At 35.2% G+C, this 11751-nt stretch overlaps 1 protein-coding gene across 2 annotated transcripts in view; it reads left to right on the forward strand.

Annotated features, from left to right (window-relative positions):
- Nucleotides 1–156: 156 nt before the first annotated feature.
- The window catches only part of LOC106877164 (endoribonuclease Dicer), a 27698-nt gene continuing 16103 nt past the window's right edge, over nt 157–11751 (forward strand). Inside the window, exons 1-11 of one of the 2 annotated variants that reach the window (XM_014925987.2) lie at nt 157–330; nt 2020–2142; nt 3186–3281; nt 3606–3774; nt 4518–4771; nt 5744–6892; nt 7658–7759; nt 8105–8283; nt 9956–10097; nt 10668–10743; nt 11358–11545. In XM_014925987.2, the coding sequence (XP_014781473.1) occupies nt 3186–3281; nt 3606–3774; nt 4518–4771; nt 5744–6892; nt 7658–7759; nt 8105–8283; nt 9956–10097; nt 10668–10743; nt 11358–11545 (2355 nt within the window). In that variant the 5' untranslated portion in view covers nt 157–330; nt 2020–2142. The remainder of the gene's footprint in view (nt 331–2019; nt 2143–3185; nt 3282–3605; nt 3775–4517; nt 4772–5743; nt 6893–7657; nt 7760–8104; nt 8284–9955; nt 10098–10667; nt 10744–11357; nt 11546–11751) is intronic. The other variant, XM_014925988.2, reaches the window with a different exon arrangement.

Below are 11751 nucleotides of genomic sequence, written 5' to 3' on the forward strand. Positions count from 1 at the left end.
GGTCAGCCAAACAAACAGCAACAACAAATAATAATATTTTATGGGTGGAAAACGTTTTAAAGCTAAAAAATAATTACCTTCACCGGTTACAAGATTAATTTGTTAAACGATCGTTCATTGGCTCGATTTAAGTATAAAAGTTTGTTTCCACCAATCAACATACTCCTTTGATAATATCCTTATAGCAAAATCGGACAAGTTGCTTGGCATGGTCCTAGGGTTTAATATTGTCCGGGAAATGTTAAAAAATAGATAGCTTCACCTTTATACTAGCTCATATACCACGTTACTAATTTAAAACTGGACCATGATTGAATAGAAGCTTTGTGAGTAAGCATATATTGCTGTGTATTTATAATTGAAGTCATTGTTACGAATGGAAATTCATTCTGATTGCTGCACGCCTTCGTCTCTTTAGATTAGACCTTAGCGTCTGCTCCATTTACTTTTTTCGCCTCATCTTATTGATTCCCCCCCCCCCAAACATAGGTTACATAAAGATTATTTATATCTTTATTTATATTCTTATGTTTCCATTGTTTACAAACTTAAAATTATTATTTTTAATTAAATACTTCATCAATACAAATATTAAAAGCAAAATTCATCCAAAATTAGGAACCACTCCAGCCATTAATTCATTTGCTTTGCTTCTGAACTAATTGTTTATATTACTTTCTTTAAAGTTTTATATTCTATAGTCGTCTTATTATCTCTATACCTAAAGCAGATGTTGGCTGCTTCGTCTCATTCGCTCCTATATTTATAATTCTTGTTTGAAATGAAATTTATTTCATTTACTCGAATAATAGTTGTATGTGTTTATTTAGAATGCTTATTTATGCAATTCTTCCAACGTTCTCCTAATTATGACAATCAGTTGTTCTCTATTCGCATATCAACAACTCAATATAGTATTAATGCATGCATTTTCAGTTTTGGATCTCATTGTAGTTGCATCGGAATAGTTTACTATTGAATAAGTCGATATATAGATACATTATATTATCTTAGCAAATACTTAATGTTGAATTTTGAAAATGTAATTAATCTTTCAAAACACTCATGTTATATATATATATATATATATATATATAATTCAATACAATAATGTGCGCACCAGAAGTGTTTTCTAACTAAATTTTCTCTTTCATATGAACTGTTTGTTGTGATATTTTGTCCTTATTTCCTTGTTTAGTTTTTCTAACCCTAACATAATTTTCGATTTGTAATCCTTATTTATACAACTTTCCTTTATTGAATTGTTAAATGTCTTCATATATACACTTCAAGATATATCTGGCGATTCGCTGTCGACAAACATTGGTTTGAGGATTTTTTTTTTGTTTTTTGTCTATCTTCCTTGAACTTTCCTTTTTCTTTGTGCCTTATACTTTTCGGTTAATTACATCATACTACGTTGGTGTAATCTCAAAGACTTACTCCCGAATATTTTACGGGTCATATTGCTTTATATTCGGGCCAGTGTTGCTTTTAGTGTCTATCTTCAGTAGAAAAAAAAAAAAAAGAAATCTCATCAAGCATCTATTCCATCTAGTATTGAATGTATACACATTTAAATAAATATTTTCGCTTACATCACGCACCTCGAGATCACATTTAATGTTTAGAATCTGAGGGTTTTTCTTTGGTATGAAAATGCTTTTTTTTTTCTTTCTTTTGCCTTTTCTGATTTTATTTCTTTACAACTGAACTAAAACTATTTGAAAGGTTTAATTACGAAAATTGGTATTATTTCCCTCTTACATTTGTAAATATTCCCATTAATGTGTACTATTTCTTCAGATATTTACTGTTAAAATTGACTTGATGAGAACGATTTGATTGCCTCGAGCAAAAACTAACAAAAATATCAAACTTTATTTTCATCACGACTGTATTTTGCTGTGTTTTTTACTTTTTGTTTTTCTATATTATATAGGATAAGAATTGTTCTTAAGTTTATCAACTGCTGTAGAAAGATTATATTTGTACCTAATTTTACAATCCTTATTGTAGGCACCAATCCATTGAGTTACTTAGGAATAGCGGAAGGAAACCTTGCGGCCGACTACGCAAAGAAAATAGTAAAACAGTAACAGCAAAAGAATTTTTTTCACGGAAAGACGAGAAAAAACAAAGGTTTGTTAATTCAAAACCATTTTATAAGTTGGTTGTGTAACTATGCTCTTGATAAAACGCCAAACTGCTTGCTCCAGTTCCTATGATTGAACGAAAAAAATAGGATCCAGTTATTTAAAAGTTACAGGGAAACTCGCTCCAACATAAAAGCGATCTCAACTAGGCATCGGTAAACGTATTACAAAACAGAAAATGCTACTACTATCGCCTTAACTTCTCAAATATTTTCTTACGAACACGCGGATTCCCTATTTTTCATGTTTGTCACGTTTTTGGTAACATAGCAGTATGACAATATATATAAGCAAAAATATTCGCAAATAAATCGAGATATGATTGGTTTTAGCAGTCGAGATTTGATTGGTTTTCAAAAAACAAAAAACTACTTCACATTCTCATTTGTTCAATACCATGTAGCAGAGACACGTGATATTTGCATCTATCCAACCGAGAAAAACCTGATATTTTCAATTATTTATCATATGCAAAAGACACTGATCAGGCGAAGTCTATAGTTGAAGTTTCATCATAGACTCTGTACTTTATATAATTTATACCAAGTAATATTTATAAATACTTAATTAGTTATGTTTATGAAACATTTTGGCACAGATGTTTTGGTGTCACTGATTTGTCACAGTCTTACTTGACATCAGACATTTTTATGTTTCTCTTGGTCTCCCCCCACTCTTTATCATTCACTCTCTCCCTTGCTCTGTGTGTATGTGTATTTCTCTTTCTGTGTATGAAGAGTGAGGAAGTTATGTCTATTATGTTCAATTAATAAATCATGATGTGTCTCATTGCCCCACTATCTTTATCTCTCTTTGTGTATATTTCTCTGTATGTGTGTGTGTTTGTCTTTGGTGCCAAAATGTAGTTACCAAAGCATGATCTTTGTCCACTCAGCCATACCAAATCACCAGCATCCAAACAGCTGCACCCTATCATCTCATTCCAGTTAGTTATACACAATACCATTACATTCCTTATTGTTATGTACCATTTTAATAAATTCTGCTCCAAAATGATTTTCCTTTCAGATGGTGAAAGCTGCATATGATCCTGTGCGTAAACTGCCTCGCTATTTGCGAACAGAAGACCTTCCAGTACACACTTTTACACCCCAAACATATCAAGTAAGGCATTGATTTGTTTCATATTCAATTGTTTGTTAATATGAAGTCAAATGTTGGGGAGTTTGTGTGTGTGTGTGTTTCTTTTAATAGTTGTCTGAGAAGAAATGACATAGTATCTCGTTTGTGTATGAAAGTTCCTCACAAAGTATGTGAAAAGATGAATATTAATAGAGTATTGAATATTAATATTATATTAATATAATATGAGTGCCTGAATAACATCCTAAAGTTTCATCAGAGCCTCAAATATTGATAGATTGATAGATAGATAAATAAATAGATATAGATATTGCATGTCTTATAGTCTCATTTTCCTTTATTTAGCTGGAGTTGCTGGATGCTGCCTTACATCAAAACACAATAGTATGTGTGAATTCACCTCCTGGGAAAACATTTATTGCAGTCATGCTTATCAAAGAAATGGCTATACAAATAAGACCAATGGTACCTGATATTGCCAAACGCAAGTTTACAGTGTTTCTAGTATCGTCAGGTGAGTTTAAACTATGTTATACAGCTATATCTCTTGATAACTGATTCTAGCAATGGAGACTCCTTCTCTCACTCTTTCTCTTTATTGGCTATATTCCCTGTCTTAACAGACAGGGAATATCGCCAAAGATACAATAGACGGAATATTTGCTGCTGAGTCTTCCTCACCAGTCAATGAACCAAAATGTCATAGTAGTTTTGCACCATTGTCATTGAGACCACTCAATCTTGGAGGTGCCAGTACTGTTATTAAGCTACTGGGAAACATACACTCACCCATATGTATATTTATATATCTATGTATTTGCCTATTTGTATGTCTATTAAGTTTACTCTATGAAAAATACAGATATATTTATATTTGATTGTTGACGAAATTGAACCAAATTCGATGACTGGCACCCATGCCAGTGGAGCGCCAACAGCACCATCCGAGTGGGATCACTGCCAGAGCAGCTGTCTGGCTTCCGTGCCGGTGGCACATAAAAAGCACCATTTGAGCGTGATCATTACCAGCGTAGCCTTACTGGCACGTGAACAAAACATTCGAGCGAGGTCATTGCCAGTGCCGCTGCACTGACTCCTGAGCAGGTGGCACATAAAAAACACCATTTGAGCGTGGCTATCGCCAGTACTGCCAGACTGGCCCTCGTGATGATGACGATGATGACGACAGCATGTTGTTCTAAGCAAATCCTAATCTGATGTTCTGAAAACCATTTTGATGTCTTTTATTTCTTTCAGTCAATGTAGAGTCACAGGCCAAAGTAGTCTGTCATCATACAGACCTGTCAGTCGGTTATTACACTGATGATACAGAAATTACAGTCGATCAGGCTGATAAATGGATTCCAGAACTGCTGACACATCAAGTGTTTGTTACAACAGCTTCAGTTTTTCTCAACATTCTACAGTGTGAATTCTTATCACTTAATCAAATAAACCTCCTTCTTATTGATGAGTGTTCGGATATCTGTGTTAGTGAGTCACATAAAGAGGTGAGTGAAGTTACTTTCATTTCATAGTTTGTAAAGCATGAAGACATGTATTTAAAATCATTTGTTAAAATGTCTTCGTTTAAAAATGTTCAAAAGTATTGCAAGTGCAAAGAAGTACCGAAGACATCCTTGTTTTTATCTTATTTTTCATTTTATTGTTTATTTGTTTCAGTCATTGAACTGTGACCACCCTGGGGTTTAGTTGAACAAATTGACGTTAGTCTCATTTTTTTTTAAAAGCCTGATACTTATTCTATCAGTCTCTTTTACTGAACCACTAAGTTACAGGAGCATATTCAAACAATACTGGTTGTCAAGCAGTGATGGGGGAACAAATACAAACACACACACACACATGATGGGCCTCTGCACAGTTTCTGCCTGCCAAATTTGGTTGACCTGGGGATATAGAAGAAAACACTTGCCCAAGGTGCCGCTCAGTGGAACTGAACTTAAAACCAACCGCATGGTTGCAAAGTAACTTTCTTAACCACACAGCCATATCTGCACTCTATTTATTTATTTATGTAGTTTTTTTATTTTTATAAACAAATAACCCTGAAATTTCCTTAAATTCTATTACAAGTGGTAATTGAAATCTTAATAATTCTTCATTGTTTGCCATTGATTTTACGTGTCTTTTACATCAAACCAGAAGTGAAAGCAGATTGAGAATTATATTGTGGTTGTTCCGTTCAATCAAATGATATTGTTACCTGATAAAAGAAAATACAGGTGGATCAGTTAATTATGATTGTATTCAACATATTCCCCTCTCAGATTCACACATTTATTGCAACAGTCCCTCAGTTTTTCTAAGCTCTGTAAAAGAACTCAGAAGGTTGTGCCTCCAACCAGGCCTTTCATGATACCCTCAAAGCTAGGAACTTTTCAGCATTCCCTCATATATCTTTGTTTTAAAAATTATTTGTACTCGATTGATTTATTCATTTATCAATTTATATTTTTTAGGTAATGAAAATCTATGAAAAATGTGAAAAAAATTTACAGCCTCGAATTGTTGTGTTGACTGCAGTTTTGCTGTCTAGTAAATGTCGAGACCCTAATGAACTAGAAAATACCATCAACAAATTAGAGTCCATATTTCACTCAGTTGCTGAGACATCAACTTTAGTTTTCTCTGAACGCCATGGCACCAGCCCCAAAGAAAATGTGCTGGAATGTAATAGTGACTTTGATGAAATCCAGCAAATGCCAGAAGTTTCTATGATCCTGCAAGAATCTCTATTTTTTATCGATGAATGTATCCTTTCTGAGAAGGAGAAAGAAAATATTAAAGATCCTCTGCAAGTTCCTCGCACAGCTCTTGCTCAGTGTCTTAACATACTTGATGTCCTAGGACCGTGGTGTGCCAATCACATAGCAGAAATGTTTATTAAACAGTTAGAAAAAATTATTGGACATGAACAGTCAGAAATTGGTAAGCTGCTATTACGTTACACAACAACTCAACTCAGGATTGTGACCAAAACATTTGAGAAGTTATTCAACATTGATTATTGTATTGACGAGTTTTTACCGTTTCTTACTCCGAAAGTTATTAAATTGGTGAATATTCTGCGTGGTTATAAACCAGAATTTGAGTTTGTAATTTTGAGAGATGAAAATGCTGATGGAATGGAACATTCCGATGATGACACAATGGATGATCTATCTGACTCCGACAGTGATGACTACGTTAATTCATCTCACCACAAGAATGACTTACATATCACTTTGAAACACCCTGCTGCAGCTCGAGCAGAGTATTCCGACTCCGATCCTTTGGAACAGGAAGAAGAAAAGAGATTATGTGGACTTATTTTTGTTGATTGCAAATACGTTGCATATGCTTTAAATAAGGTAATTGAAGAGATCTGTGCATGGGATGAAAATATGTGCTTTGTTAAGAACGGACACATCACTGGTTATAAGTATGGAGCTAAGAGAGAATCCACGACTTTCCGGAAGCATGAAGAGGTTTTACGTAAATTCCGTATGCAAGAGATCAACGTACTGGTAGCAACTTCTAACTTTGAAGAATGTATTGACATACCAAAGTGTAATTTGGTTGTTTGCTTTGATCCACCTAAAGACTACAAGTCATATAGTCAGTCAAAGGTAACATTTCACTTCTCATTAAATGCTAATTGTTATATTGTGGACTCTGCTGTTGTAGATGACATACGAGGGTTCTGCTATGCTTTGCTGGACAAGCTGAACAGATGATACGTTTATAGTGATTGAATGTTTGTGCTGTACATTAGCTCAATTCTACCACAAAATCAACATAGCCTGAACAGGTGCTCAGTGTGTAACATGTGTCAGGTATTGAGGTGTTTGTAGGGCAATGTGCGATGAAGTGTTTTGCTCAAGAACACAATGCACTGTATGGTCTGGGAATTGAAACTATGATCTTGTGATCATGAGTACAACACCCTAACCAGTTGTATTTATTGTTGTAAATAAATACTTTCTTTATTCTTCTTCGCTGCTCAGCATTAACCCTTCAACATTTAAACTAACCATATCTGGCCGAAATATTCTGCCTGTTTTATGTTCAAACCAGAGAGATCCAGCCTATCACACCTACCCTAAAATGTCATTCTTAAAATATTAAATCTAAATTATTTAGATTTTAAAATTTCCAGTAAATGTTTATAATACAGTTAATTTTGATAAATTAAATTAAATTGAATTTTTCCCTGTAGATTTGGATTTTTATCCCTAATATTATTATTATTATTATTATTATAATTATATATATATATATATATATATCATCATCATCATCGTTTAACGTCTGCTTTCCATGCTAGCATGGGTTGGACGATTTGACTGAGGACTTATACTTATACATGCACTTATACAAATTATATTCTACAGGCTCGTGCACGTGCTCGGAATGCAAGTTTCCTCATGCTAATTGATAGTGAAAAAGCACGACCATTTTTAACAGAACTCAATACATACAAAAGAATAGAACAGGTAAATAATTTAATTTAATTGTTTATTTTTTTTTATATCTTGATGGAAATCTGTATTTGTTTGGTGGAAATCTATATTTGTTCAGTAGTATGATAAAAAATTGCAAGATAATTCTTTCTAAGCACAGGTCTAAAATTTTGTTGAGATGAGGAATAGGTTGCTTGATTACATTGACCACAATGCTCAACTGTTAACTTTTTAATACATTGCTATATGAACATACATTTTCTAGGAAACTGGTTTTCTTAGAAAGAATATACTTTATTCTAAAACATGTTGTCTGGTGTGGAGATGAAATAGAGTATTCAGTATTCACCCGTTAAAGTATATATTTTCTTATTTCAGGTTTTATTGCGAAAATACATAAATAAAGCTGAGCCTTCCAAGGAAGAACTAATACAAACCCTTGAACAATACAACATCCCACAGTCGGTAGTTTTAAATACCAATAACAACACAAACAACAACAACAACAATTCTACTTCTCCCATTACACTGTTTTCAGCCATCTCTATTGTTAACAGGTCAGTTAAACAAACTCTCTCCAAATTCTCTATCAAGAAATTATTATTTTCTACTCTAGGCACAAGGACAGAAATTTTGGGGGAGAGGGGCTGGTCAATTAGAGATCAGTGTAAACAACTAGCCCCCTTCCACAAGATTTCAGGCCTTTTGCCTGTAGTGGAAAGGATTCTTGTAACTAACAGAGACACTGCCCTTCATGCTGTCTTCTGCTAGTATATGTTTTGTTTGTTTTTTGAAACTGCTGCAATCATTGTCATCATCATCGTCATCATTGTCGTTTAACGTCCACTTTCTGTGCTAGCATGGGTTTGATGCTTTGACTGACAAATGTTAAGCTGGGAGGCTGCACCAACCCACCAACCTGATTTGGCAAGATATCTACAGCTGGATGCCCTTCCTAGCACCAACCATTCCTAGAGTGTGGTAGGTGCTTTTTTACGTTCCACTGGCACGGGTGCCAGTCAAACGGCACTGGCATCAGCCACACTGAAATGGTGCTTTTTATGTGCCACCGACATGGGTGCCAGTCAAGCAGCACTGGCATCGACCACGCTCAAATAGTGTTGTTTTACGTGCCACTGGCACAGGTACCAGTCAGGCAGCAGTGGCTTATAGAATGAAATAAACCTTGGGGGCTTTGATTTCTCTATAACCCAGACAAGCCAATGCCAGTATATTGTTATATGAATGTATATTTTCCAGGAGACTGTTTCCTGTATGAGCAATGTCTAATTACCTAAGAATATTTAGTGGAGGAGGATTGAGATTGTCCAGTTTTAATCTTCCCCTCAAAGCAATATAAAGATTTCACTTCAGCAAGGCATGATGGTGTTTAATATGAAGGACAGCCTGTTCTTGAAAGCCATCTAAATTATCATTCACCTGAGGCTGCTCCCCTTGGGGAAGGGAACTGGCTGGTGTCACATAAAAAGCACTCAAGCTGTTACCATGTAAAAGTGCTTGTGCAGTGCCACTGTAAAAGCACCCAGGCATGCACTTGAAAGTGGTTGGTGTTAGGAAGGGCATCCAGCCTTAGAAACCATGCCAAATCAGACTGGAACTTGATGCAGCTCCCCAGCTTGCCAATTCTAGTCAGACCAACCCATGCCAACATGGAAACGGGCATCAAATGAGGATGATGATGATGATGATAATTTTGGACAGATGATATTCCGGCATCTAGTCACCACCATCTCTAGCTTCTTTCCAGTTATTCCCACCCACTCTTATACAATGTGGGGTGACCATGTATGTCTTCTATAACAAGACACCTGGGTTACCCCCTCCATCCACCACTACCACTTAGTTGAGAGGTCTTATTCCTTTTCATGTTCTTTCTTTTCTGACAATCTCACTGGTGTTAGTAGCAAAAAATAAAAAGAACAATGAAAAAAACATCCAGTACATATTGGCATTAAAAAGGGCATCCAGCCATAGAATCCATCCCAAAGCTGACACTGGAGCTTCATGCAGCCCCACAGCCCTCTGGATCCTGTCAAACCATTCAACCTATGATAGCGTGAAAAATTGATGTTAAATAAAGATGATGATGGTGACGATGATGATATACTATTATTGTAATTGAAAGTTTAGTATTTTCTGTGATAAATAAACAATAAACAAAGAAATTGTTCACCTTACAAATTATTTTCTGTATATTTTTTTCTTCAGATACTGTGCTAAGTTACCTAGTGATGCCTTTACTCACCTCACACCCAAATGCACTGTTGAAAAGGTCAATGTTGATAATGAAACCCATTATGTTGCTACTCTTAAACTACCAATCAATTCTCCAGTGAAGAAAGATGTTCAAGTATGTTACAAAACTGCTTAACTTTTCTCTGCTTCATAACTTTCCAAATTCATTTCAGTGTTTATTCATTCTCTACACAACGGGGTGCTGGAAAATTCTTGGCTTTGGGTTGAAAAAGTATACAGGAGGATCAGTTAATTATGAGAAATACAGTTGGTTTGAATTTGCTGCAGAAAGTCGTCTGTGTTTGTGGTAGTAGTTGGGGTGGCGGGGGTGGGGGTAGAATGCAGCTTGGGTGCCAAGTGAGTGGCCGCCCAAAATAGTTTGGGAACCACTGATCTAACCTATGGAACAAATAGATATGAAAAAAAAAACAACTGGCTTCTCAAGATATTACATAGTGAAATTGGTTTTGATTATTAAATGACAGATAAAATGGGTAGAAAAGGCTAAAGAAAATTTAATATAAATTTGAGGAATATTGCTAAAATCAGAGCTGATTTGATATCAAATATATTATTTGATAAAATGTGATTAATTCGACCTTTATTAACTTATGAACTATTAAAAATGATTGTTGTAAAAATTCCATGAAATGTTGAACTGAAATTATATTTATTTTTACTTTAGGGAGATGTAATGCCAAGAGAAAAGTTAGCCAAAATGTCTGCTGCGCTCAAAATGTGCCAAGAACTCCAAATTCAAGGTAAGCAGAAAACTATTATTTGGAAAAATAATTTTTATACAGGCTTGGCTCTGTGGTTAAGAAGCTTGCTTCTCAACCATATGTCTCTGGTTCAGTCCCACTGCACAGTACTTTGGACAAATGTTCGGGGCTGACTAATACCCTGTGAATGGATTTGGTTGACTGAAACTGGCAAAAGCCTGTCATATGTGTATGTGCATATATGTGTGTTTGTGTGTAGTCTTCTCTTGATGTCATGATTGTAAATGAGCATCACTGTCATACAAGTGAGTTTGTTCATTTCCAGTCATCCATGAAAAGCCTGTCTGGCCATGGTCAGATATTATTCTTTTCTACTCTAGGCACAAGGCCTGAAATTTTTGGGGTGAGGGGCCAGTCAATTAGAGGTCAGTGTAAACAACTAGCCCCTATATGCTCATTTTAACCAGCTGAGTGGACTAGATCAATGTCAAATAAAGTGTCTTGTTCAAGGACACAACATGTCACTGGGAATTGAACTCACGACCTTATGATTATAAGCCAAATACCCTAACCACTAAACCACTTACCTTCTCAGTAGCTAAATCCACTTTACATTAATATGTTTCTGATAAATTGACTATTTTTCTTTACAGGAGAACTAGATGATCACTTCCTTCCAGTGGGGAAAGAGATTTTGAAGCATGAAGAGAAAGAAGCCTTAAAGGATCCTCTGAAATATGGGGAAGAGGATGAGGTAGAGTGGGAAGAAGAGGAAGAGGAGGAACTCATTGGCTGTCCAAGACCAGGCACCACAAAACGAAAACAGTATTACTTTAAAAAGGTACTTCTGTGTTTTTACTAGTTTAGAGTAGTGCTTCTTTTGGGAGATGAATGAATTCCATATCACAAAAAAAAAAAGCAACATAATTTATAAAGAGATTTATAGACTAAACCATTTGACTTTTTAGATTCATTTATCAAACTTTGAAATCCTACCAAAAGTTTATTTTAGGAGTGGCTGTGTGGTAAGTAGCTTGCTTACAAACC

This window comes from Octopus bimaculoides, chromosome 11, assembly GCF_001194135.2.
Source record: "Octopus bimaculoides isolate UCB-OBI-ISO-001 chromosome 11, ASM119413v2, whole genome shotgun sequence".
Taxonomy (NCBI): Eukaryota; Metazoa; Mollusca; class Cephalopoda; order Octopoda; family Octopodidae; genus Octopus; species Octopus bimaculoides.